Source organism: Corapipo altera, unplaced genomic scaffold, assembly GCF_003945725.1.
Source record: "Corapipo altera isolate COAL_440 unplaced genomic scaffold, ASM394572v1 61411, whole genome shotgun sequence".
NCBI classification, from domain to species: Eukaryota; Metazoa; Chordata; class Aves; order Passeriformes; family Pipridae; genus Corapipo; species Corapipo altera.
Window position 1 is genome coordinate 11,131,019 of NW_020884875.1, and position 27,715 is coordinate 11,158,733.

Sequence of the window (27,715 nt, forward strand, 5' to 3'; positions counted from 1 at the left end):
TCCCATCCTAAACAACCATGTTTCTAACTTAGGCCAAATCATCTCTGCTTGTATGAATCTGCACTGATTGTGGTGTCCAGGTAGGCTTTTAAGGCATTAATCTTCTTAAGGTTATGAATTTTTCCTTTGTTGGATCTGCAGCATTTCCAAGCAGGCCAGAGGCCATCTCCAAGGCACTAGAGCGTGCAGTGTGTCCCCTCTTTTGGGGCAAAGACTTACTTACCTCTGGTCAGCTGCTTGCATTTGATGGATCTGGCAGCCATCCAGGGGGATAGAGAGCAACTGCAGAAGCAGGTCTTGTGCCCTGTGCTGTGGGTACTGTCACAATGCACCATTCAGCATCTCAGCAATACCCTGGTGCTTTTCCTATAGCCAATGTGGAGTGGTGGGACCACCATGTCAGATGGCCTGAGCCCACCTCGTGAGCTCTCATCTGATCAAAATGGTATTAATGAATCATTTTACAGGGCTGAAGGTGTCTGTTGTGCAGCTGCTGAGTTGGAGGCCATCACTTTGCTTGTCGGTCAGTGGGTAAAGCAATCAAAAATGCACAAATAGTGACCTGGTAGTATCCCTGCAGAGTTTGTCAGGGAAAGTTTGTGTACGTGAAAGCCTCCTTGACTTAAGCTAGAGCAGTACATTTGTAGATATATTAAACACCTGAAATTGTTCAGGTAGCATACTGACATATGGAAATATGAGTAATAAAGGCAGGGTGCCTGGCTGATGCAGTGTCCCTGGGCGGTGTCTTAATCTTCTGTGGTTGCTCAGAAGATGAAGACAATCAGGATCACTGCCACTGAGGTTGAGGCCCACCTGCACTGCACTGCAAGGCTAGTCCCTCCCTGCCTTTACCCTTTTTCTCTTCCTCTCTTAAAATGTTGTTACTCAGTTGTGCTGCTCCATGGGAGCCTGTTGCAGTGCCACCTCATTGATCACAGCTGCTTAATTTCCTGTTTCTTCAGCACTATTTAAAAGCTTTTTTTACTATTTTGCTGGGAAATGAGTAGATAGTTTGAGGCTTTGCAATGGAAATTGGCTTTGTTAGTGTATACTGTTGTTTAATGTGGCAGAACAGCAGCTGCACAGGAGACTGTCAAAATTAAATAGCATGCCTTCACTTAGTAAATAAGCATCTGCCTAACTCCTGCCTCAAGGGTTGCTTCCAGGGTAGGAATGAAAAAGCTTTTACTCAGATCTGACCCCAGCACATAATGTGGTGTACAAATGCCCACAACAATAGACTGGTGTGTTGGTTTTTCACAGTGTTGACTTGGCAGCTACTGCAGTGTATAAAAACTAGGAGCAATTGCTTGATGCAGGTGCAGGCCCTTAAAAGGGGAAAAGTTCTTGGTGCACAAATACAAAAATAAAAAAAGGAAAAGCACTACTGAACTGTCTTCAAAAACGTTGCACAGTGATGCAGTCTATTGATATTGATATTCAGTGTGCTGTAATGTTTTGCTTTGGTGTTTGAGGAGACATCGTTTTAGTATAGAAGGCCTGATGTTTAATAGGCTGTTGTAATCAGGAAATAAACTAATAATGACATTAAAATCTAAATCTCATAAAGGCTTCTTTTTGAAAGCGAGTAATTGCGGCCTGATAATAAAAGGTTATGTGACCAAATTGCCTTCAGTGAAATATGGGAAAATGTTCTCTGCTGACAGACTTACACCAAAGGGGTAGAGATGAGGTCTCTGGATAAAAAAAGGTAATTTGAATAGTTTGTGTTGTCATTCCTAGGCATCTGACAACATTTTGTGGCATTCTTTCAGACCTATTTTAAGGAATCCCAAGAAGAAAGGTAACTGAGAACTGGCAACAAATAACAAAAAAGAAAATGTAATTATGAAAAATTATCATACTGATTTCAAAAAGTGGGATAGAGATAATTAAGAAGTAGGAACAAAAGTATGTGTACAGCAGAAGCTGCACTCTCAGGAGTGCAGCTGTGCTTAGAGAAGGGGTTAAATCTAGAACAGAGCAGGCCAGAGCTCTGTGAGCCTGTAGAGAAGCACAGTGGAAAACAGCTTGTAATGTTTTCAAAGTGAATTTGTTTCTCTCAGTAGGGTGAACAAACAGCAAAAATTCCGCAGGTAGATTAGCTGTGAATTAAATATCATTTACTGTACAGCAGCATGAAGAACTGAAAGGATTCCTTGCAGAAAACTTTTCTTCAGACACAGCACTCAATTTGTGTTCTCTGTTCCATCTCTTGAACATTGGCTTCTGTTCAAAGCTTCTCTTCAAAGACAGAGGGACAATAGCAAAATCTGATTTATTAGAAAAAGAAATGTCTATCATTAACATTTACTGTCCTCCCACCAGATATGTCTCAAGGCAAATTATCAACAGGAGATAGTTGTTGCTTTATCAGATTCTGCTGACATAAAATCATACAACACAAAACTGAGCTTTGTACTGCTATGGTTAACAAAAACTTAATTGCTTTAATCTTAATTTATATCATTAAATGGCTTAGAATGCTGAACAATACAGACTAAATACAGAATTAATATTTGAATGAATCGAGTGCAAGAAAAAGTGAATGACACTCAAGTAACTTGAGAATTATAATAGTTAATCAATCCAGAGAGCAACTTTTACCACAAATCACAATTGGTGTCCCCCAGGGATCAGTATGGGACCCAATGCTATTTAATGTCTTCGTAAGTGATCTGGAAGATAGGATAAAGACAAAGTTTTCTGATGAGACCAAACTGAGTGGGGAAGTGGGCACCGGGGAAGGGAGAAGCATCCTGCAGGAAGACCTTGATAGGCTGGAAGAGTAGGCTAACAAGAACCTTATGAAGCTCAACAAGGAGAAGTGTAAGTATGCTTTTCCCTCTGGAAAAGCATGATCCAGGAGTGCAGCATGGGCTGGGATCTGTCCTTTTAGGGAGCAGCTTTGGGGGAAGACACTGGAGGTCCTGGTGGACAAAGCTCAGTGTGAGGGACTGTGTGCTGCTGTGGTACAGCAAGGTGACAGGATGCTGGGTGGCATGGAGGGCATCACCAGCAGAGATGAAGAAATCATTATCCCACTCTAATCAGGGCTTTTCAGGTGTCACGTGGAATACTGTGTTCATTTTTGGTGCCTGCTGTATAAATAATATGTGGACAGCCTGGAGATGATCTGGAGAAGGACCACAAAAGATGATCGGAAGCCTAGGAAGCCTGCCATGTGATGAACAGCTGAGAGAACTGGGTTTGTTCAGCCTTAAGAAAGGAAGGCTTACAGGAGACCTTATCCTCATGTTCCAGTATTTAACAAATGGCTACAGAGAAGATGGAGACTCCCTTTTTACAAGGAGTCATACGTAAAAGATGAGAAGTGTTGGGTACTGCTGGCAAGATTCTAATTGGACACCAGAGGAAAATTTTTCACAATGAGAATGATCAGCCATTGGACTAATCTCCCCAGGGAAGTGGTGTATTCTGTAATGTTGGACACTTTTAAGGTTCAGCTGGAGAAGGTGCTGGGCCATCTTTGTCTAGACCATGCTTTTACCAAGAAAGGCTGGACCAGATGATCCTTTGGGTCCCTTTCCAACCTAGTATTCTATAATTATATTATTTTATACACAAATCTAGAGATGTATTAGAAGCTGGTCTTGTGTTCTTTTGCCTTGTTGGAACAAATGTACACTTGGCTCCCATTTCTAGCCCCTTGTAAGCCTGGCCTCCAGGCTATGCTCTCTGCTGTGTTTCATTCATGGGCAAGATACTTTGCTTTTGGCTCTGTGCAGCCCATCCAGTGCCCACCTCTATCTTTCTCAAGGGACTCCTCAAAAAACAAAACTGAAAGACCACTTGCTGGTTTGTGCTGTCCACAAACAACTGAAAACCTCTTTCTCTTCCTTCCACATTTTTCTTAAGACTTTCTTGTTACAGAAGCTATAAGAGAAACACTTGGTAACCAGCAGGCTATGGATTTGATGAAGTTATTGTTGGTATCCTGTTCAGGGTTATCACACTTGTGCCCTGTGCTCCATCTCTGTGTGTCTTGTCTGAAAAGCAGATTGTCAGGTACTGGAGGCAGAAACTGCGAGCACAGATCCCAGGTTGTGTGGTAATGCAAATAAATAACCAAAGCAAGAGAGCTGCATGCAGGAGAGTCCCAGGGACTAAACAGCAGCTACAGAAAGGCAGGGGTTTAGGCAGTTAGGCCTAAACTTCTGTCAAGGAAGCAATGAGATGTAACGGGCCTGGTCAGGCTCTGCCCCATGGACAGTGGTATGAGTAATCAGCACTGAGAATTTACAGTGTTTTTTCCCCTTGTGGATCATCTCACCACTGACTGACCTCTAAGTGGTTTTTGCTCAGCTTAGCAGCTGTTTGTACATGTGTTTGATCTAGATCAAGGCTACAGTGTTATCTGTAGAAGCAGCCCTCTGGCTTTTTTGTGTTGCATGAAATGGTTGTGCAGTGCTCCTTAGGGGTGGAAGTGCACAGAGACTGATGAGCTATTCCCATTGCATTTAACCATTGCACCTATTTAAAAGCAGAACAAGACTTTCCAAGTAGCATCACAATCTCTCCTGCCCCTGCTATATCTTACTTTGTTCTTTCCACATGCAATTTTTTCCTTCGCATCCATGTTCCCAGGAACAGAGAGGTGGTTCTTTTTCAGGCATTTCTGATTGCAGGTAGTTGAACAGTTAAATGCTTTGATTTACTGGCTTCTAATGTAAGCAATGGTTTGCTCTGCTGGTGGGTGGTAAAGCATCATCTGTCTGTTTTGTTCACACTGCAGGAGTCATTAAGATGAGCTCTGCAGCCTGTGACTGTCTCTTCTGTAGTTACTGTGAAGCAAGAGAAAAAGCTTCTCTTTAATCGAGCACTACTTTTTGGGCAGGTTGGGAGAGTCAGGAAGGGACCCTGCACAGCTCAGCCATTGCTTTGAGTATTTGAGCATGTTATGAGAAGCCTGTGCCTCTCCACTTGCTGTTACCATGAAATCAGAGTGCATTGCTGTTGTGTGTATGTTGAATTGGCTTAATGGAATAATCTTTGTTCGCTTTTCCTGGCAAGCAGGAGGAAACTAGTTATTAACTAAATAAAAATTGATAAATACTAGTGATAGTGCTAAGAGGCAAATGAGAAGCTTTCTGTCTGCCCTGAAATGGGACTTGTAGAAAGGAGGTTTGGTAGTGAAAATATTACTTTTTTTTAATTATTATTATCATGCTGGGTGTTTAAGAAAGGACTTGACATGGCATGTAGTGCCATGGTCTAGTAGGCAGTATTTGTTCAAAGGTTGGACTCAGTGATCTCAGAGGTCTTTTCCAAACTAAATGATTCTGTGATTCTGTGAAATTATGGGCTGTAGTCAGTATTTCTCCAGGAATTTTCTGTACTTTCTTAAAAAAAGTTCCAAGTCAGTAAAGTCCTGATGGCTACATTTTGGCAGAGCTGCTGCAGCGTTCTGAGGGGCTGAGTTTTGGGTAATGGCTTTTCAGCTTGAAGCATACATACCATGAATCAGTAGCTTTCAGGAGTTGCTCAGTGCTCTAGTTTGGTAAAAAGAAATATGTCTTCTTGGTCCTGTTTCTGACTCAGCCCTAAGGCAGGTTTGCTGTTAAACATGGGCTCTAGGTTTGTGAATGATGGAGAGGTAAACTTGAAAAACTTCCTTGTTGGCAGCAGCTGCATTGGCGTTTCAGATCCAGCTTCTTAATTCAGTGATGTTGGTTTTTTGCCTACCAAAGGGCTTGTGATCTTTAGAGAAAATGACAACTGGCCCAAACCAATGTACAGTCAGAAAGATACATAATGTGGTCGTGCTGGTTGCGCAGAACAGGAAATAGTAACAAACACAGAAGAAGGAACTGCTGGTGTTTAGTCTGAAATGGCTGCAGGGCTCAGCAGGATGAACGCACAGCTTATGCAGGTCTGTCCAAGATAAAGCAATACTTTATATTTAATGTAGTTTGGCCAACCAGCTAGGAAACACTGCATAAAAGTTGTAATTAGTTCTTAAATGTAGGCAGTGATAAAATCCCTTCACAGAGAATGGATACCACTCACTAATGGATTTTGCTGCCCCAAAGAATTTAGGTCATTCATGTCCATGGTGTTATGTCATCATTAGAAAAATGCTGGAGGAAGGAATTTCTTTTGTGAAATGTCTGGCATTCATAGACATTGATTTTAGACAGTTGGATGATGTTTTTTGTGGTTTGCATAAATTAACTGCTTACTAGCTAGGACCCACCTTTTTGTTCTCAGTAAGGAAGATTTCTTGCATCTGGCTGAATTTCTTTGAACAAAAAATTAAGGAAACATAATGTACTGCAGAAAACCTAACTGAATGGAAGAAGGTGTGAACAAGTCTTCAGAGCTGTTCTTGGTAATCTCTTAGTATAGCGCATAACTTTCTGCCCACTTCTAGAAGGTGGCAGCACTTTTAGCAGCTATTTTCGTCGAGATGCCTGTTTGAATAAAGGGTTTTACAGTGTGGGACAAGTTAATCAGAAATATTTTTGGGATCTGAAAGGCTGTATTAATTTTCTGGATAAACTGGTTGTGTTTAAGCAAAAACTGGTTCTTTGAATTCTTCCTGTTCTCCTAAGTAAAATTTCAAGGAAAACAGAAACCAAATTTTGATAGCTGTGAGTTGTCCTGATGTTTAGCTCCTTCCTACATACCTTGTACAAGGGAGATGTGTGTTTAATTCACTGTGACTTTTTTTTTAGCAGGCCCCTAAGAGAGCACTTTAGCCATATTAGGCATTTTGATTAAATCTCCTATCACACAGTATGTGTGCAGGGACACTAAGGTGACTTGTAATTTCTTTAATTAAGTCCTTCACTGCTTAGAGACTGGTCCTCACAGAGAAAACTGTGAACAGGAGAGACAATCAGATTAGTAAAACATCTAGTCTGAGCTTCTCAGTTCCAAACTGAGGTGCAGCAGGGTGTTCAGGCAGTTCAGTAAGATGGGGAGTTGAGGCTTTTGCTCCTGCATCACTAGAAAAGTGAACTAGGAACTAGTTAGTGGTACTAGGCCATTATCATATAAAATAAGCCTTTCACAAGGTAAACCACAGGGTAACTCCAAATTCAGTTAAAAGGCTGCATGGCATATGGCAGGGAACAATCAGTAAAGGAGGAGCAGTTTTCTTCTAATCCTGGTACTTAGGAATGGGTAGTGACCATTACTACATGTGCTGCATTTGGTGTTATACTGACTGTTTGTTAAACTTCTTTCTGTTTTTATTTATAGGGCTCTTCCTTATCTTAGGCTTGATACTTTACCCTGCAGGTTGGGGATGCCAGAAGGCAATAAGCTATTGTGGACCTTATGCTTCTGCTTACAAACTAGGAGACTGCTCCTTGGGCTGGGCTTTCTACACAGCCATCGGTGGCACTGTTCTGACGTTCATCTGTGCAGTCTTCTCGGCGCAAGCTGAAATAGCCACGTCCAGTGACAAAGTGCAAGAAGAAATAGAAGAAGGAAAAAACCTTATCTGCCTCCTTTAACTACAGTGGGGAAAAATACCAGCGTCTGGATCTTTATCTGCTTTCCATTGACTGGACAAGCAGATCCACTTACCTGTTTTTACCATTTGTGTGATTGAGCCCCATGCATTCCAGCCCCGAACTACTGAAAGGGGGCTTTCTTCCTTGCTGGGCAATAGGGATCAGAGAAAGGATCCCAAGAAAGCAGAATGTAAATACTTGGGGATATTTTTAGTTTCATTCTGTGGACACAGTGGAATATATTGATCTGACTGGGGATGTGAGTAAACACCTGTATATAGCAGGAATGTTGTTATAACTGACAAATTCTGATCGATTGGATTGCCTAACCCACCCTGGTCACTTTGGAGAATTTGGGTTTAAAATAACAAAAGATAGCACATTTTTTCCTTTTCTTACGCAAAAAAGAAGCCTATTTTACTGAGGTTTTGTTTCCAAGGGCTCCCCTCACTGGTGAATATTTCTTCACCACCACCTGATTTGGTACCATACTTTTCATTGAGGTGCTTTTTGATACTGAACTTCCTGAAAGTACAGTGCCTTCTTGGATAGCAAGTCTATGCTGGAGAGAGCAAAGCTGACTTGATGCAGTTCACACCAATCCTTAAGCATTTAGAAAGTTAAGTCCCTGCCAGGTTTCTCTGTCTTGAAACTTAAGAGTGCAAGGTGTGTGCCACTTGTTACTTAGCAGGTAAATTATTTTGTTTCCACTGACTAGACAGAAAAGTTGTTGTTGCACTGGCTCTCACCTCTCACCTGATTCAGATAAAATTGAAGTATTCCTACAGCCTTTATTAAAACTTCTGAACTCCCAAGCAGATGACAACTCCCCATGGCACCAGCCTGACCTGGGCTACAGCCTCTCCTACAGCTGTGGATCTCATGTTTTACTTCAGCAGTATTTCTTTTTCTGTCATCAATGAAACCTCATTCACAGTCTACAGATCAGTCTGTCTCATGACCCAGAGGCACATTAGTCTTTGGGAAATCAAAATTTTTCAGGAAGTCTGGCCAAATTCTACATGGCTGGGAAGATTTTGTCTTTTTATTTTTTTTTTAACTGTGTGTGGTATGGACCTTTTTCCAATTAAACCAGCAGAAATTAAACAGACCTTGCACAAATGACATTCCTTTCTCAAAGGCAGTTGGTTGTGTTACTTGTGATGTTGCCTCACTTACTGGAACTACTTTGGAAAACAAGTTTGAAAGGTATTTAAAAAAAAAAAAAAGTAGCTGTGCCATAGGAGCATTGGGGATAATTCATCTGAGAAATAGTTCTAATGAAATACTAGGTGAATTTTAGATTCCTCTTCTTACTTCTAGGTAGTCTAACATCATCCAAATGACAGTGTTGCTTCACTGTGTAATATGGAGCAGAGATTCTTGTTGATGTGTGGTCAGCCCCTTAAAGCGTGCCATTAGGTATTTATAGGTATTAAAAAATCATTGCTATCGTACAGGTAGATAGCCTGTACAAGACACTGCTCAAGTCCTTTGCAATACGAGAGCTGCTCAGCAGCCCTGACCACATGCCCAGGGCCAGCCTCAAGGAAGGGGCGAACAGCCGCAGAGTTGGGGCCCTCTTCCAGCACCTGCCATGCCCTATGGACACTGTGGCACACACACAGATAAGCTCCCATCTTGTGCCTGTCTGTGCCTAGTGCTCCTTCAGACCATGTGCTGGATGGATACAGAGGTGACTTCTGAGACACAGTGCAATGAATAAGGTCAACTTTTGCCTATCTGCAGAAAGGGACTGTTTTAATCTAGCCTCTTCCTGCATTCACCTGCTCCTGCAACCCACATCCACCATCTTCTAGTTAAAAACGGGTAATTCACTTCTCTTTTAAATATTTATTTTAAACACACCCTCCCTCAAAAGTTATGGTCTGGGACCATTTCTGCCAACTGCCTGCACAAAGCACGATTTTAACAAAGCAAAATTACCAGCACAAAGCAGTGCCCGAGGATGAAAATCACAGCCTGCACACTCTGTCCACAGCTGTGTTTGTCTCCTTGGTTTTGCCTCATAAACACTCCCCCCCCCACACCTGAATGGCATGCACTGGGCTTGTCCCCGGGGTCCAGTGAGGCATCCTCCAGGCATCCCTCCTGAGCCCCCACTGGAGCGTGTGCTGGAGCCTGGCTGCCAGCTAAGCTCTGCTGTTGGGAAATGGGGGGCTAGCAGTTGTACGAGTAGCATATAGCTCAGTTAAAATTAATGAATAAGTAGATTTACTGTTTTTAGATTTCCTGGGTGGGTGGCAATCCAATGTCCAGGTCATCACTGCCAACAAATCTTGACACTATATTAGGGTGAGAAATGCTGCTTTGGCTTGAGCACTTGATTAGTCAGAATCAAGTCAGTTCTTCCAAAGGTATAGAGGGCATACACTGCTCTGGCTGAGACGCAAACAATGAGCAATCTTCACTTACATAACTAGCTGACCTCTGCTGTGATCTACACAATGCTTAAAAAAATTTCAATAGTGCATTTTTGGGTTTTTTTTAAGTACGAAGGAGATATTTTCAGTGGCATATTTTGCTTTTGTTTGCATTTGTAACCAAGAAGAACCAGCTTTTCTGCTTGTTGCTGGTATATTATCAGCTTGCTCTGCAACAGCATAATCAACTAACTTGCAAGAATACCCACGTTCATCACATTGCACAGATAGAAGACAGGCTGGGAAGAAATACAGAATAAATATAATCAGAATTTCTTTTCTCAGGGTTCTGTTTTTCTAGCAAGTGATAAGATGGTATATACTGCAGATTTTTTTTTCCTGGATGAGGTTTTCATGTGCAGGAGGATGCACTCAGTAAATTTCACGGCTGTTTAAATTGCTCCTGAAGTTCACCTCAGCAGCAACTTTGGGAGAAAAAAAAAAAAGAAAAATCAGCTTAAAGCTAATTTAACTGATTTCATGAGTGGGCTGCAGAGTGTAACTGCTTCTTAATGTACATGCACTGCATAGATCTAGAAAAATTTGCTGTGGATTCTTTCAAACCTGTGTGCCAGTTAATTCAGTTTAACTTTGTTTTTGTGGTATTGAAGAATTCTTCAAACATCTGTGGTTTCATCAACTTCTTAAACTTGTATTCAATAAAGTGCCATAGACCTCTTTAACTGTAGCATATTTAAATATAAATATATATATGTGTGTATATATATATGTGTGCAGATACACACACACACACACACCACACATATATATATATATATACAAACTTGTGTGAGATGTGCAATACCAGGAATAGATTTTGTGGTGGGCTTTTTTGTTTTTTTAACTTTAGTTTTTGCTTTTAAACAAGTGATTTGAAAAGGGACATCCCAGGGAAGAAGTGGCCGGAATTTGGTGGTGTGGATATAAAGTAATGCAATAGAATCACTGATGCTGAAGATTAATACAACAGTAGTAAAAGTGGCTTGAAGAGTTAACAAAAATATCTTCTAGATTGATTTGAATTACTCAGATCTATGTAATACAAACACTTCCAATGTGAAGTTGTGTCCACCTCTGGCCACACTCTACAAGCTGAAAAGGCTCAGCAAGGTTTCTTGATGTGCTTTATTTGTAATGCAGCACTGCAAAAAAACATTGCTACTGAGCTCGTTTCTAGGTTGCCTATATCACCTTTGTATCTATTTTACTTAATAAAGTTCTCTGGATTCTGAGATTTTTTTTTTCAGCTAAATCATTTCCATTTTGCTTTGTTACCCCCCCATCAGAGTTTCCTATGTCCTAGTGGTAAATGGAAAGGAATTCAGGCCTTCCTTGAAAGCCATGGGCACTGGTGCCTACCTCAAGGAAAGGACAGAGTTCAACAAAAGCAGAGCACGGCAGCAACACAGACACCACAGCTCCTCTGTATAGGAAGTGTGGCTGCACCAATCCAGCTAGAGTAGTTTTTGAGCCATGGTTTATTTGTGGTACTATTTTTTTGTTCTTGAGTCACCACTATGTACATTTGTTAGCATGAATGATGTAACTAATGCCTTATTTTTAATCTAAATTTCAATTAAAATGTGAGTTTTCAAACTTTTAACAGGAGTCTGACTACCTTAATTCAAACATATTGTACAAGCTGAGCCGCAGCCAGGTAGCTTTAACTGTAGTTTTAAGAGCATTTAAGATCCCAGCCCAATGATATAGTTCAGATTCCCATCTGACTTTAACAACTCTTACTGCTTACTAATCAAAAGTATGTGATGTGAAATTTTAACTGTGTTATACAATACAGTTGCATTAGCGAGACTTTCTAATTGAACATAGGTCTGACAAGTGTGTTTTATTTTGCAACAAAAGCACTGCAGTTCCTTTCTCATGAAAAGGGGTAACAAAGGTTGTGAAACAAATATTGCTTGATCACACATGGAGTTTTAAAATGGTGTTTGCCACTGTGTGTCTTACCTTTTAACAGTGACTTGGTAAACACTAGAGAAAAGCTACAAAGCCAATCTACAGCAGAAACAGGAGTAAGGTTTTCAGCAGTTAAAAGAAAAGTCAGGATGGTTACTTATTTCTCATAGTTGCTAGGGTCCACTTGTATTAAATTTATATATAATTAATGGCATGTAGTTTAATTACACTTATAACAGTTTCCAAACTTCCAAGAAGTAGCACTAGGTTAAAACTTGGAACATTTAGAAACCTACACTGCAGAAGTAGTTAGGGAATAGGTGCCACTCAATACACCACTTACCTTACTCACCTTTATGAATTTCAAAGCAGATATAGATACAGTAGTTATTCTATAAATAAAAAAAATACTGCTTGAAGAAATTATGAAGTACTGATTTGAATGGCTAAAAATATTACCTTCATATTTCAGTGAAGTTAATCAAGTTGGCAATAGGGAGCACAGAGTTTAAGTCTCTACTTGTGTGTATTGTTACAGATTTCTGTATTCTTCCCCAAGCTCCAGCTAGGTTGAGAAAGGTGATGCAATGACAAAGTGGATGTGCATTACCCATATCAGAGGAACAGGAATATAAAGAAGTTGTCTTGTTCTGTGATTCACTGAAAGCTTGTTTTCAAATAGATGCCTTTTATTTGGATTATCTTCATATTGGTGGGATTCTGAAAGCATAGTCCCTAACCAGCTTTAGGTATCACTCAGATGCAGTGGGATCAGTAATTTGGTCTGACCAAGGTAAAGAAAAAAGAATTCCCAATTTAATGACCTAGGTCATAGGTGTGACTTGATGATCTCAGAGGTCTTTTCCAACCTAATTGATTCTGTATTCTGACCACTTCCAATTGTTCTCTTACGTTGGACAAAAAGTGTCACTGCAATGCCCCATCCAGGATATCCACTTTTTCTTCTAAAACTTCAAAAATACATGCACAACGAAGACAACAGCTCTGCACTGCAAAACAGCAACTGTGCTTTGGCATGTATGCAATGACTACAGCTCAGGCATAACACAACTATTTAATTAGCCGATGATAAAATCTCCTTGCAGCTCTGTCAGCTGGAAGAGTGGCAGAGCAGCTGATGCCACAGAAGCACCAGTGGTCAGAGGCAGCTGTTCTGTACAGTGGCCTGGCCTCTGGCCACTGTATCCTACTCAGCTCCAGCTGTACACAGTTGAGAGCAGAAACGCTGACAGCATGGCCACAAGTAACTGGACTTCAAATGAGGCTGTTTTCCAGGCCCCTGCACTAGCCCTGTTCCAAGCATACTTCCAATTACAAATACAGCCCCAAACTTTATAAAAAATCAGTCACTGACATTTCCCATCTTTCCAGCTGGAAGACTCCCTTCCTGAATCATGGTATAAAGAAGTAAAACCTGGTATTTTCAGCACTCTAAACAGAAACTCCTCTGAATTTGTTTTCCTTCACCTCTGAGTGATGTAACAGCAACATGCAGGAACACTCACTGAAGCAGGACAGACATTTTTTTATATATATATATATATAAATAAAATTACTCAGTCATATGGCAGCACTGAGTGTACTGAGACACAACAGAATGAATTAAAAGCACCACTGTTTGATGTAATCACTTTCATCCAACAAAAAGCACATTTCAGATGACCAGCATATGCTTCAATTAAACAGTTGAACAAATTTTTTTTTTCCAGAACAAAATGTATGGCAGCATGAGCCACAAGTGTTTCATGCAATGCCTTTTTTCTCCCCATCAGTAGTGTGTGATTCAGTATCCAGTTTAATCCTTGCATAAAGTAGAACTCACATTCTACTGCTGAGCTAAGAAATCTGCACCTACTTCCTTTGTAAATATTCCTGATTTTTCTACGGATGAGATTAAAAACTACTTGCAGGCATAAAATTAATTTGTATAAAAGAAGTACAAACTAATTCTCAAACGTTTTAATGTGAATCAAACCTAACTGTCTTAATTATCAAACCTACTGTGCCTTACTACTGATTCATAATCAGAATGCTCTAGGTGTGTCCCTTTTCCTTGGCAGAAATATATTTCCAGAAGTATCACTGAATATTTTTAATCACCGTTCTCTTCCCCCATGCTTTTCTCTCGGGGTGTGTGTGCCTTCCCAACTCCATGCTCACAGCTTCTTGAGGAAAACTAGCCTTAACAAACCAGAAGAATTATTTCCCCCCAACAACACTAAAATTGTGTAATAATTCTAACCATAAAACATGACTGGATCATACAGCACAACCATACTGACATTTACAAAATCTGTTCATGTAGTCTGCTGCCAATGCCACCCTGGATCTGTAAATTACAAAGAAATAGATCAAGTTGACAGAGCATTTCAGTACTGATTTGTATGCATGTGCAAGTGTCTTCAAAAACTCATGTCTGCCATCTCCCAAAATAATCCTGACTTTCCCTCAGAACACTGTTCTTTGTACTGTGCATTTGCAAACTTAACTACATCACAGTGGTCTAGATGAAGTTGTTTTGCCCTTCAAAGAAAACCCAGTATACCTGAGAGCAGGTGCTACAACTGACATTATATGAAAAAAAAAAAAACAGATTGTGATAGTGCCCCCCCAAAAAAAAAAAAAAAAAAAAAACAAAAAAACAAGACACAGCAGTGACACAGAAATGTTGATCATTGATACAAATTAGAAAAATAAACACTACCAAAGCAATGCTGTTTTCAGCAACTTCATTTTACTTTCAATATTAAGAGTCACTTAATACCTCTAGGATTTCATTCAGACATGACAGAACATGTTCAGATTTTACCTCTCGTGAGTTTACAGCACAAGAAAGTGAACTGCAAGTATTCTAAAAATTTTCTTTTTAACAGTTGAGCAGACTAATTCTCAATAACCAGATTTATTGATAGTGAACTTTTTGCTTCCCCATTTCACAGTAGAATTACAGCATCTATATACAGAATTATAAAAAGCAAGTCAGACTTACACACATCATCCTCCCTGCACATAATCCTGACATTTAGAAGAAATATCCCCATATTGGTTGAAACTATACAGAGCAAACACCCAGGAAAAGTCTTTTTTTATTCTATGACACTGTGTTAATACAATAAATATACAAAACTTCTGAACTACTCAGACATGCAACAAAGGGACAGAAGTGCAGAACCATATACATTCACCAGGATGGCAGAGCATTGTTAGTAATTTACAAAATATACAAACATCTTCAGATAAATAAAAACAACTGCTAAATTACAGATCAATGACTACTGACATTCCAGTGTTTAAACTTCATACTTTTTACTCAGTTTGTCACAATACTACAAAATGACAACTCAAGTGGGCGCCATACTCTGATTAATTAATAAGAGATTGTAAAATCTAGTATTTGTTAGGTACAAAATATTTTAGCCAATCTCAGCCTTCTGTTGTCAAAGCTAAACAAACTTCTCCCTCTTTTCTGGGCTGCAAAGTGTCAGAGATTTGTGGTCTAAACAATTCATGTGTAACAGAACCTTGAATTCCACTCAGAAGGCTTAAATCCATACATCCAACTCACAACATTACAAATCAACAATTCTTAGACACAGAACATTACATACGTTTCCTCAAGGAACCTTTAAACATTTAAGAAAAAAAATCTACCTGTCAAATTCAGGTATTATTCCTAATGTGTATTTTTTTCCCCCCCATAAAAATTTTGTTAATGTATGCTATTATGCCATCTTCAACTTCAGTGAAATAGTAAGGATGATGTCCCTGGGATTCCTATCCAAGAATTGCCTAAATTTAGATTTAACAGTAATCCATAGCAGAGTTCCTACATACGACTCTCAAGTTAAGTTTAAAATATTATTAAAAGAACAATCTTGATATACAGCTGCTAGAAGGATGGTGCCCAATCTCAGCAGAGAAGTGACTTTTATCTGTAAAGCTTTTAAAACACTCCACACAAATTTAAGTTCACTGCTAGCATGTCCACTAGTATGAAATTTTAGTGGCCTTGTAGAGTATTTAAAGCAAGTGGATTCATTAATATGAACTTCAGCATAAGTGAAACTATGACATTTATCCAAATTCAAGTTGGATTTAAAGAAATTAGTAAAAGAAAGGAGACTAATAGAGGACTTCATGCTAACAGTATACTACTGATCCAGGGATTAAGCTGGGGTGTATTTTTTTAAAATGATCTTCTGTTATTATCAATAGAGTGTAGTGAAAAAGAATCCATGAAATTCCATTCACATTCTGCACATGGAAGAGGCTTAGAATTTTACGCTGTCTTACTAAAGGTGATTCACCTTAAGAGCTGAATTAATTTCAGCCATGGTATGTACTTACGCAGGTTGTGGGATGTTGTCTTTCCTGTTTTCATTTTCTAAAATGGTTTGAAAAACTGCCCAAGTATTGTATGTAAGACTCATGAAGCAATCCAAGAATATAAACTATCTTCAAGGGAGAGAAACATGTCACTATACTAAGATCTGATTATATGATGTTCTAGAATATTACGATGGTATGTACCACCCTGAGAGTAGCTCAGTTGGTCAGAGCATGGTGCTAATAACACCAAGGCTGTGGGTTTGATCCCCATTATGGGCCATTCAGTCCCATATGGACCACTCACTTAAGAGTTGGACTTGATGATCCTTTTGGGTCCCTTCCAACTCAGAATATTCTGTGAAATTATTATGGATTGTTCAGTTTCACAGCACCAATTTAACCTCTCAGGCCTTCAGTTCAATGAGTAAAAATTTAACTTTATTAGAGATGAACATTTCTCACTTTGCCAATTCAAAATAGTTTAAAAGCTTTTTTCCCACAGCTTAAACCACACTACAGACATGGCTGAGTTAACATTAAAATTAATTCAAGTGTCTGTTAAATGCCATTGCTTAAAGGGCTTGGTTTTAGACAATACTCCTATTAGAAAATTAAATACTGTATATTTAGGGGTTTGGACAAGCAGTAAACAAGAGTGACTGACCAGGCTAGAGATTTAGTACCACTGTTAAACACAAATCTATACTTGAAAAAACAAAAAACAAACAAACAAAAAAACCCAACAAACCCCCAAAAAATCCCAAATAGAACAAAAAACCCACTGCACATAGAAGAGGGAAGGCAGATAAGAAACTAGTGTTCTAAAAGTCAATATTGGCTTCTTTTCCAGCAAAATTATTACCCCAACACATGAACACTGAAATTAAAAATAGTAAATACATAATCATTTAACTCTGCAACTGAAACCACCAGTTAACTTCCTTAAACTGTACACTGCATTACACATTCTATTACAGAGAATGCTTATGCACCATAGTAATTTCTCACAGGTAGAGAATACTATGTGGAAATAGATACAAACAAATCCTATAAAGTGGCGCAGGTAAATTCTGGACCAAACAACTAGTTAAACAAATTCAGATAACAGTATTCATGCAAACCTACAGGTTTATATCAAAAGACTTACCTTAAAAAAAAAAAGTTATAGTCTCTACCTTACTTGTATTTCACCTCCAGCAACTGCTGAAGTTGCAAAAGCAGTAGCCAAACCTAACTTTCTATATCTCTCAGTCTACCCCACTTCTTATAGTAGGAATTGGGAAATCAGTTCTTACGCAGAAAAATAACTGATCCAAAGTGTTTTCCTGAAGTTAAAAAAATACTGGAGTGAACTACTAAAAAACTTGTCAATACAATTATTTGATCATTATATACCACAGTTCATTCTCAGGCCAATTGCTGAAATTATTTATCCTCCACGACATATGGAAAGCTTTTTTATTCTAGAATGCAACATCTTAAAAGGAAGGGCAAAAAATGGTTTTCCTCTTAAAATAAATAAATTTATAATAAAATTAACCAATCATTTCCCATTTTACCCATGCACAGCTGCAGAAGAGACAAACATGCTGTGTGAATTTTGATCTAGACTTTTAGGGAATACGTAAGCGATTGGAAAACAAAGTACAGTCGAAGCGAACCGTGATGATTTTGTTTCCCTACATTCGGTTACCCTTGAACGCGTTTTGGGCTGCGCTGGTGGCTGCTGTTGATGCGGCATTGGCCGCAGCAGTTTGTACAGTTTTGTTGGACATCACTCCTGTTGCAAACTCCTGCTGCGCCTTCTCAAAGCTGGCACCAGTCGTGCGGTAGAGGCCGTGCACCTGGGGAGGGGGAACAGCAGTGAAAAAAACAGTGCCACACATTCCAAGAACTTTGACTGCCCTGCTGCACACACAGTTTGACTGTGGGGGATGCCTGTAATTATCTGCAAGTTCAGAGAGGTCTCATAAGATTTACTAAAATGTGTGATGTACATTTCGTGACCTTTTTTCTACATCAATATTTAGAAACATTTTATTTACCTGACTGGTTGCAAGAACAAGTTATACTCTGACTGAATATAAAAAAGTATAAAATATCATAACTATACAGATATGTATCTGCTAAACTAGTGTGATGACCAATAACTCAGCATAATAACCAGAGGTATAAACAGTATGACTTACAGGTGTGATGTACAAACACTCTAAAGGATATGGCATATAATGATAAAAAAACCAACAAAACCAGACAAACAAAAAATCCGGACCAACTTCCAATTACCCGAGTATTAAAATTCAAATGCTATTTCTGTCTCTTGCTCAGTCAAGTCACAATAAAGTTGTCAAATAGTATTGCACAGACATTTTCATTCCAGTGTAGCAGGAAAATTAATGTTGAAAATTTTTTTCTTTGTTATAAATGTGACTACTTCGCATCCATAAAGATACACCAGGTCACATAGGAGTATGCAGGTTTTTGGAAAGAATCCAGATGCATACAGTAAGAAAAGTGTAAAAAAATATTCCACAATACGTTTTTCTTGCTTGTTGCTTTCTCCACTAAGTATTTATACAGAAAACATGAAAGGACATCTCCAGGCAACATCTAAAATTTCTAGTTTACTGTAAACAGCCTAGAAGAGTTTGCATATGTGAAAATCTTTAAGTCTAATTCTGAGGTTGAATTATTCGAATTGCCAGCACATCATCAGCAGAATTCTTGGTTACACTTCATCTCAATGACATAAAAAATTTACTAGCACATCAGTATCTAAACTTACATCTTTTGGATGGAAATTCACCAAAAGTAACCATGAGAAACAAGAACCTTTCTTTGAACTTTCATGCTCTGGAATCATTAAATGGCAATAAAATGAAAAAATAATGAAATGAAGAATTAAAAATCCTTTTCTGAGGTGCTGAGACTCCTCTTTTATTGATTTTAATAGGAATGATTTTGATAAGAGCTGAAACTTAGCAATCACTTGAATCACACTTCCCTATGCCTGATAAATCACCACAGATTTCAAAATTACAGCCTGGCAACTACAGCTACAATCACAGTGTCCAGTGCAGTCACCAACCCCTTCACAGAGGGGTTACACCTCCCAGTTTCTCTTATTCAGAGCTATCCTTCCCCATTTCAGTTTGCAGGAAATATGTCCACTTCGTAGCTCCACAGCAGTATAAGCAAAATTATACACTTGTTAAGAGGTAAAGCTCGCCTCCAAGAATGTAATTTAATCCCCACTACTTTGTGAAAGAGTGCCTCTCTCAAGATAGAAAGCAAAATCCAGATCAAACATAGGAATAATATGTAACTCACCTTTTTAAACATAACTAATGAGATAACAGCAGATGCTGTGAAAAGTGCAGCTATGATTATCATCATAATGCCAACAGGAATACTCTTATTAAGTCCAGTTAGAGATGAAATCCACCCACTAAACAAAGAGAAAGGACACACTTTACTAGCACAGCAATTCAACCAAAGGTATCCACATCAAAGAAAACTTAAAAACTCTCATCAGCTTTGAATATTTTTGAAGAAAAAGTCATGGGAATTTTACATAAGCATATTTGGTTCTATAACATGCTTTTATAGATTAGTTTCCATTTTTTCCCAAAGAATGCAGTGAAACTATATGAAAAATTGTAGTAAAGATTATTGTTCTTGAGTAGAATTGTGATGAAATTAGAGTTGCTCATCAACTTCTTCATATTTTTTGTCATACTGTCATTTTAGATTAAGACTACATGAATTCACAGAAGAGAAAATATCCCTAAAAACATAGCTTCTAACTTCTATAAATGTAAAACAGAAACATGCCAGACACACAGTTTCTATGTGGGAAGACTCATTTAACTGTATCTACACAGTGATGCTTTCTCAACTGAGGTTAATATGATAATTTTTTAAGCAGATAGCATCAGTTGAACTAATAGACAAGACTGCTATCTCAGAATCTACTTCAAACATTTCCCCATTCTTCAGAATTGAAACACTAACAGACACCAACAGTATCAGACTTGAAAATTAAAAAAGCAAGTTGCCTTAAGACCAAAAAACCCTATGTTGAGATGGAAAGGATTGTTACACATTAAAAAAAAAGCAAAAAAATTTAGTGAATTCTCCCAACCTTAAAAGTTTCCTCTACCTGTTTCAAATTGCTTTGATATCCTCTATGTGCCACTGGAATCTACCAAAAAACTCCAAAATCTAAACTGTACTTAGCATTTTCTGATGATCTGTCTACTTTCCATACCCCTTCCTCAAGGATGCTTAAAAGCACACAGGCTTGGATGAAAAAGCAAAATAGAGGATTCCAGAGCAAAAATAATAAAACAGGATCTTTCCTTACACAACAGTTCTAAACCCAATGCTGTTCTGTCTGCCTTACATATGTCTGGAGGTTCACAGCAAAAAGTACTGATACAGAGAAGTGTCATTTTCCAACTACAGTACTGCCAGTCACGGGTCTCCATGTTACCAGCTGGCTACTACAACCATGCTTTCAGTTAATTCCTTTTTTTCAAAGGCAGTGACTGATTCCCTACAGCTTTTCCTTGTAAAATCTAAATATCAGATGTCACAGGCTCAAATGAAAGATAATATACATACAAGATTCACGTAAAAGCTTATATATTTACAAACATCTAAAAGAAAAATCAACTTTTTACAGAATATGGAGATGACTCAGACAAATGCACTTTTCAAATATCAAAGATATACCACTATATTTACCCAAATACATTGTTGATTCATTCTTTGAATTTTAGCCACAAATTTCATCACTAAGTAGTACATTAATATAATTAAAATAACTAATGAATACAAAATAATATGCAAATATACAATTTTTTTTCACTTTCCTTTATCTTAAGTAGAGAATGAGTAAACAACTCCTCATACCACCAAAATAGAGGAGGTAATGTATAAAAGAATAGTTCAGTTGTTTACAATGAAGGATCAGCCCTAACAGAAGTATTTACATTGTTGGGATGAATTTCACCCACTTCTCCTAGTTAAGAGCACTCCAAAAATGCTTTCCTTTGAATGTTAAATGTAACAGCTCCAGTGAACACAATGTTCTTATGTATGTAGTATGTTTCTTTTAAAACATACAACTGTAGTCAAATATGAATGTCTGTCTTACAGACAGTACAGCACTATAGCAAACTGAATACTCACCAGTTTCCCCATCTTTGAAATCCTGCAGCTTGAAGTACGTGTACAGCAAACTGACAGATATATACAAAGAAGAACACAAAGAACCTGAATGAACTGTCACTCCTGAAAGAGGCGGGGGGAAAAGATTAAAGCAGCCAGAAAATTAATTATAATTTTTTGCAAATTCTATAGTACCAATCTAACTTTCTTCTGTATTAACTAGAGGAAAAGTCCTTTCATTTATCAACAGTGACTTGAAATGAGCAATTCTGTGGCTCTGTAGAGTGTTTATTTACAAGAGCTGCTCTTTCTTCTTTAATATAGTATTTTTGCCACCTGCACCTCTATGAAAGGTGAGAACAGTTCTGTTCAGCACACAGCAGGGCCTCTTTGACTAAACATATAAGTTTGCATGAAGAACAGAATTCTGGTCCACTTTTAGACTGAAATTTACAGTGGTGGCAAGATGGGAATAAAATATTTTACTTGTAAAAGAAAATAAAATCTCATATGGAATTACTGAAACATAGTACACACCAGAATAGTGAAGCAGCTTTTACTTTAAAGTAATATATACAAAATAGGTTTGCTGTTTAAATTACTAAAATGTCAGCTTGACAAAGACTGACAGTAAAAAAAAAAACCCAGACACATATAAGTGTGCAGGCAAAATCTCAACAAAGACTCCATTTATTGCTATCAAAACTAATTATCATATGATATGCTTGCTACTGGAGTTCTTAAGAAAGCAGAAATCACTTAGTTAACTCACAGTATCAGATTTTGCCTTTAATAGCTCTTCCTGCAGAAGAGAGTTTGCTAATTTCTATTCAACCAGTTCAGTTCAATAACTATTTCGTTTTCAGCTAAGCAACTGACTGAAAGCTGAATATACAAGTAGTAGTTTTCCTCTTCCAGCCAACCAATATTCACTACAGAAAGCTTGGGATTTACTACAGAGCAAATGCAAGGTAAACTATATGATTCCTCCAAGATTTGTGGGCACACCAATATCTCCTTGGTTAGCAAAAATCTCATTTAGTCTAAGTGTTACACTTAATTGCAGTATCTGACCATCAATCTTTCTCTGCAAGAATAAGGGCATTTTAACTCAGAATATCCTGAATCACTTCAATGTTAAAAAAAAAAGTTCCCAAGAAATCCTGTAAGAGTACAGGATTTGGAATCTCTGCATCCTGATCTTCACCAAAAAATTTCAATTTTGCATGAAACACATCATTCTACTCTTAAACACAAAGCTGTCACACCTTACACTTGTGAAGCCTGCAAAGATTGCTACAAGCTAGGAAAAATACTAGTTTATTATCTACCTGTTCTATTCAATCTTAAGAATCTCAGGCTACTTCAATTACAGATACTGTAGGTGTCTATCACTTAAAATTTTAAGTGTAGCTGTTTATGAAGTTCATTCAGGAAGCCAAAAATTTAAGACACTCTTGACTATTAACCTACTCAAATTCTTGCTGTGAAGGGACAAGAGATTTAATGAGAATTTTCTTTACAACTGTTATCAGCTCTTACTAACTTCAACAAAATTACATATTTCCTGCAAATATTTTGTCAATGGTAGAAGCTCTAAGTACTTTAAAGGTTATTCCATGACATTACTAACTATTGCCATGTATATTTCAAATTCAACAACTGAATCAATGGCAAACATACTACTTGTTTCTAACGAAAGCATATTAAAGGATTATCATAATGATAACTAAGCAAATTCTGAAATGTTAATGCATTTTGATAAGCTTTTAAATATCCCAAGTCAAGCTGAAGTTGTTACCTGAAAGCTCCATAAAGTGGTCTGTACCAGCAGACAAAAGAACAAGGGGTAAAAAGCAAGAACCAGAGAATACTCAATCCAAAATCAACCCCTCGTGTAGCATCAACATAAAACCAGGCCAAACATCCAAAGATATTAAGAAACAGTGTCACTGTATGGACTGTAGAAACAAAAGCAAAATAGTCTTAATTAGGTTATGTTTATACAAGAAATGATTACAATTGTTAAAGTAATATCCAATTTGAGCATTTTAAACAAAACATCAGCATGTGGAAAATAATCAATACCCTCTCAATGCTCTCAACAATAAACTGATTTTTATATAGTTTTCTAACTTTCAGGTAAACCTTCTCTTCATAAGTGAAAGTACTGAACATGAAAATTCAAGTACTGCCAGGTATAAAGCAAAAATTCTGACATTTTCAAACATGAAATGACGAAAAAGAAGGTTTCTACAGCTGCAATAATTGGTATTTTTCTACAGTAACAACTGAATACAAATATTTAATAGACTAATGAATATTTTTTGAGACAAAGCTTATAAATGACATAAACTGCATCACAAAATAAGCATTCTAATTTGAAAAGAAAAAATTCCAAAAAAATCTTTCAATGAAAACCTCTTTGTCTTCCATATGTCAAAACAAACAAAAAAACCCATTTTCTAAGATGTTTCTCAGTAAAACAAGATTTGCAAGAAGTTGTTCTAATGCTTTAACACATTTTACATATTCAACTATTTCTTAGAACACTGGTCTAAGGCAGACCACCTGCCTTTTTGGTGCTCAATACTATCATTTTCTCATTGGCAGACCTTGTTACAGGTTAACTATTCAATTCCTACTAAAGAAAATGCATTTGGATTATGACTTCACATTTTATTTCAAGTAAGTTTACTTCTTAGAATAAGATACAGCAATATTAAGAAACATTACAACTACTACCTTCATGCTATCTGGCAGAGAGAAGTTAGTTAGTTCTGCCAAAGTTAAAAGATGAACATGAATTTTTCTTTTTGTTCAGCAATAACCGGTGGTTCAGGAGTAATTTTGCTATCTCAGAGGACAGTTTCTGTCCTTGTGGACGGAGAATAAAGTAGGGTATTTATCACTGTGTGTGCACAAGTTGGTCCTGACAGTAATGATTTTTTTTTTTTATTTAAGTTCAGAGAACACTTTAGTCATTCCACTGTAAGGTAAGGTCAACAGAAGAACTGGCAAGATACTAAGGATTCTGAAAAAAATACTCCTCTTTGCTGCTGCCTTAACCAGTACTTAAATAAGTTCTAAATCAACTCAGTGGGAAAAAAAAAATCTTAAAAGCAAAATGCACGGATCATCGCACGAACGGATGATAAAACTCAAAACATTTCCCTCAGACAAATCACATTTTCCTGTAAGAAAATGCACCAGAATCAGGTGCTTTCAAATGAAAGGCAATTAATGCACCTACATATCTTAGCACTGCCCCAAAAGGTCAGAAAAGCAACTCATTTCAGAATTTGTGTGTGTGTGCCTCATAAAGCACAACAAAGGATACAAACCCCAGTTCTTGCCTTCCTTTTGACAAATACAAGAAAGGTGTATTCTCTCTTTTTCTAGTCAATACTGGGAAAGAGGGAGACACCCTAGATTACTAGAAACATTCAAATTCTGGTGGAGTTCAAACTTTCAAAAATTACTAATGGCAATTATGGTAACACGACAAGTTTTAAAAGAATATCATCAGTGCAGAAGAGGGGTGAAACATCAGACCCATTACTGATACTAAAACCAGGCTCTACTTCACTACTGCAACAGAGAATCTCAGCTGTAAAAACCAAGTACTAGCAAGCTACCAAGGAAGACAAGGAGACCTGGCTGACAATTCTTGCTTCACTGCACTTGCCCTTCTCTCTGCTTGCTGCAAGGTACAGAAAATCACTTGTCCTTTGAGCCAACGTCTTCACTAAGGGATCTAGGTAAGCTTTGCTGCTGTATGAACAGACAGGTGTTTGTATGTGCAGGGTAATGGTTTTAAGTACCTTCCACATACTTGCCTCAACAAATTAAACCATGATACAAGTTATTAGAAGATAATGACCACCTGGGAGCTGAAATGACCTAAGGCTTTGGCAAAGGTCTGTGACATGCAAGGTCTATATGACAACAACTTCACAGCTATACCAATACATTACTCCATGTGATCCAAGAAAGCCAAGTTTGCCTGTGGAAGCAGCTGAGGTTAAAAAAAGAAAGACATTCATGCCCGAATAATAGTCAACAATAGGAAATTACATTAGTTTTATAAATATTCAGGCTCAATTTCTCTTTTTTTGTGGTGTAAATCCCTTGAAGAGAAGAATTCTACTTAGATATATTCCCTGTCTTAATTAACTACACTTTATCATCCATAAATGTCTGAAAAAGTATTGTAGATAAAGACCACAAGTTGCACTAATGCTATCTGGCACATACTTTATTGAGATGATTATTTTGCTGTCCCATTGGGGACTGCATGAAAATTGATTTTTGTACTAAGTTTAATTTCAGTAATGTTTTACTGATGGTATTCTCAGGAAACCAAAGTCTACACTAAGATAAAAGGATGTGCCTCTTCCCAGGATTCAGCTGGACTGTCATTTTGTAATAGGCTGCCTCAAGGGGAATGGGATGCCTATGGAATGGAGAGTTTTGAAGTCACAAGGCCACTCATAAGTGAATACAGGGCAAGTCTGATCACATGCAACCTTGGAGCATGTGATCCTTGAAGAGTAGCTTCAAATATAGTTTAGGCTTTTGTACGTTGTCTATTCTGCTCTTTTGGGAGAGATCTGTTAACATGTTTTACAAACAAGAGAAAGTTCTTCCACAGTGAAAAAATATATTCTAAATATATAATCAGACTTAGATCACCACATAAGTACATGCTATCAAAAATGTGAAGGGTTTCTTTTTAAATTTCCTGATGCAACACACTAGAAACCTGCATAATAATATGGGGTGAACCAAACAGTGAATCTCTAAGGCACCAACCAGTCAGTCAAACCTCTGGAAAAGATCACTCATAAAGAAAGGCTGAGCAAACTATGCTAACTAAGGCAAAAGGAGATGACTAATGGGGATTAATGTGTTTTCCATAACAACAGTGGATAGAACAGTGAAGATCAAACACAAGAGGGGAGAATTAAATTATATACTGAGAAACATCTTCTAATTCTAAAAGACAGCAACACACTAGAAAAGGCTTGGAAGAGAGTTTGGAGGAAAGGCTTGGAGAGTTTATGGAATGTCCATCCTTGGAGGTTCCCAGGAACAGAGGAGCAAAAATCTACACAGACTGATATATATACTATCTATCATATCCTGAGACAGAAGATGGATGAGATGAAACTCCTAAACAAAAACAAACAAACAAACAAACAACAACAAAAACAAAACAAAAAAACCCACAAGTTGCCACTTTAGGGTATTATTTTTCTACAAAAACCTCTTCCGTTTGTAACTTCAAATAAGAATATTATTTGAAAATCAGTAGTGTTTATTTAGTGCATGCTATTAACCTGTGGGGAAAGTAGCTGGAATACACAGGCTTCTGAGGCAAAAGATCAAAAGATTTTTGGTGTTAGTACAGGTCAAGAGACATTGTGCTTGACACTGGACAGAAAGCTGTGGATTATGATGAAATGGAATAGACTTGATTCAATGCCATCTGCTCATTTTAGGTGTTTCAATTACGGGGCTCAATCACAGCAATAAGATTACCAGAGTAACATGTAAAATTATGGAGATTTGTTAACTATGTCTGAAGCTATGAAAAAATACAGAAAATGTCTGAAATTTCCATTTCCCTATAATGTTAAAAATACATTAAAGGCATCAAAGTACCTAAATCTTTGCAATTTCCTCAGTCTCAGAGTATTTATTAGGCTTTCATCACACTGGACAAGGCAGAAGAAACAAGAGTGCATCTGTACATTTGTTTAATCAAACATTTCTCTAGTCAAAACACAGCATCAGAACAAGAGCAAAATTAATCCTCCAAAGATGGTGTAGAGCATTCTTTGGGAACAAAGAGAGTTTTAACATGGACTGATTCTTCAGCTAATTGACACTATTTCTTAAAATAGCCTAACGTGATACTAAGCCTCTGCTATAGATGAAAAACTGTATTAAACTATATAAAACTGTGTGTATTAGATTAAATGGATATTACACTTCTTAAACTCAGAAGTATATTACACTAATTGTGAGTATAGTTCTTCATATATAAGCTGATTTTAAAAACAGTGAAATTATTTCTAAGTTAATAAATGGTCAAAGCTCAATTTACAACAACAGAGAAACTCAAACTAGAAAATTGCAATAAACTAGAACAAAATTGCCTTAGGATAATCCTCCTTTTTTTCTGTGGAAGTTTTTATGAAATAATTCAATACTTTTAAACCGTAGCAAAGCATAAGATTTTGTTTCAACATTTGGCTTCTAGATTTAAAGTAATTTTTCATTACAGATGTTAAAAAAGCCAAAGTAGTGAGTATGTATCACCAAGTGTGAACAGGC

At 37.6% G+C, this 27,715-nt stretch overlaps 2 protein-coding genes and 1 pseudogene across 4 annotated transcripts in view; 2 read left to right on the top strand and 1 right to left on the bottom strand.

Annotated features, from left to right (window-relative positions):
• The window catches only part of LHFPL2 (LHFPL tetraspan subfamily member 2), a 121,563-nt gene extending 112,027 nt beyond the window's left edge, over positions 1 to 9,536 (top strand). For all 3 annotated transcript variants that reach the window (XM_027634548.1, XM_027634549.1, XM_027634550.1), the window contains one exon: positions 7,231 to 9,536. In XM_027634548.1, coding sequence (XP_027490349.1) covers positions 7,231 to 7,487 — 257 coding nt within the window. In that variant the 3' untranslated portion in view covers positions 7,488 to 9,536. The remainder of the gene's footprint in view (positions 1 to 7,230) is intronic.
• Positions 7,539 to 11,534, top strand: LOC113943154 (annotated as a pseudogene).
• A 3,050-nt stretch (positions 11,535 to 14,584) lies between these two features.
• The window catches only part of SCAMP1 (secretory carrier membrane protein 1), a 40,000-nt gene continuing 26,869 nt past the window's right edge, over positions 14,585 to 27,715 (bottom strand). Inside the window, exons 6-9 of the mRNA XM_027634931.1 lie at positions 23,175 to 23,334; positions 21,395 to 21,496; positions 19,529 to 19,646; positions 14,585 to 18,042 (exon numbers count right to left, since the gene is read on the bottom strand). Coding sequence (XP_027490732.1) covers positions 17,878 to 18,042; positions 19,529 to 19,646; positions 21,395 to 21,496; positions 23,175 to 23,334 — 545 coding nt within the window. The 3' untranslated portion in view covers positions 14,585 to 17,877. The remainder of the gene's footprint in view (positions 18,043 to 19,528; positions 19,647 to 21,394; positions 21,497 to 23,174; positions 23,335 to 27,715) is intronic.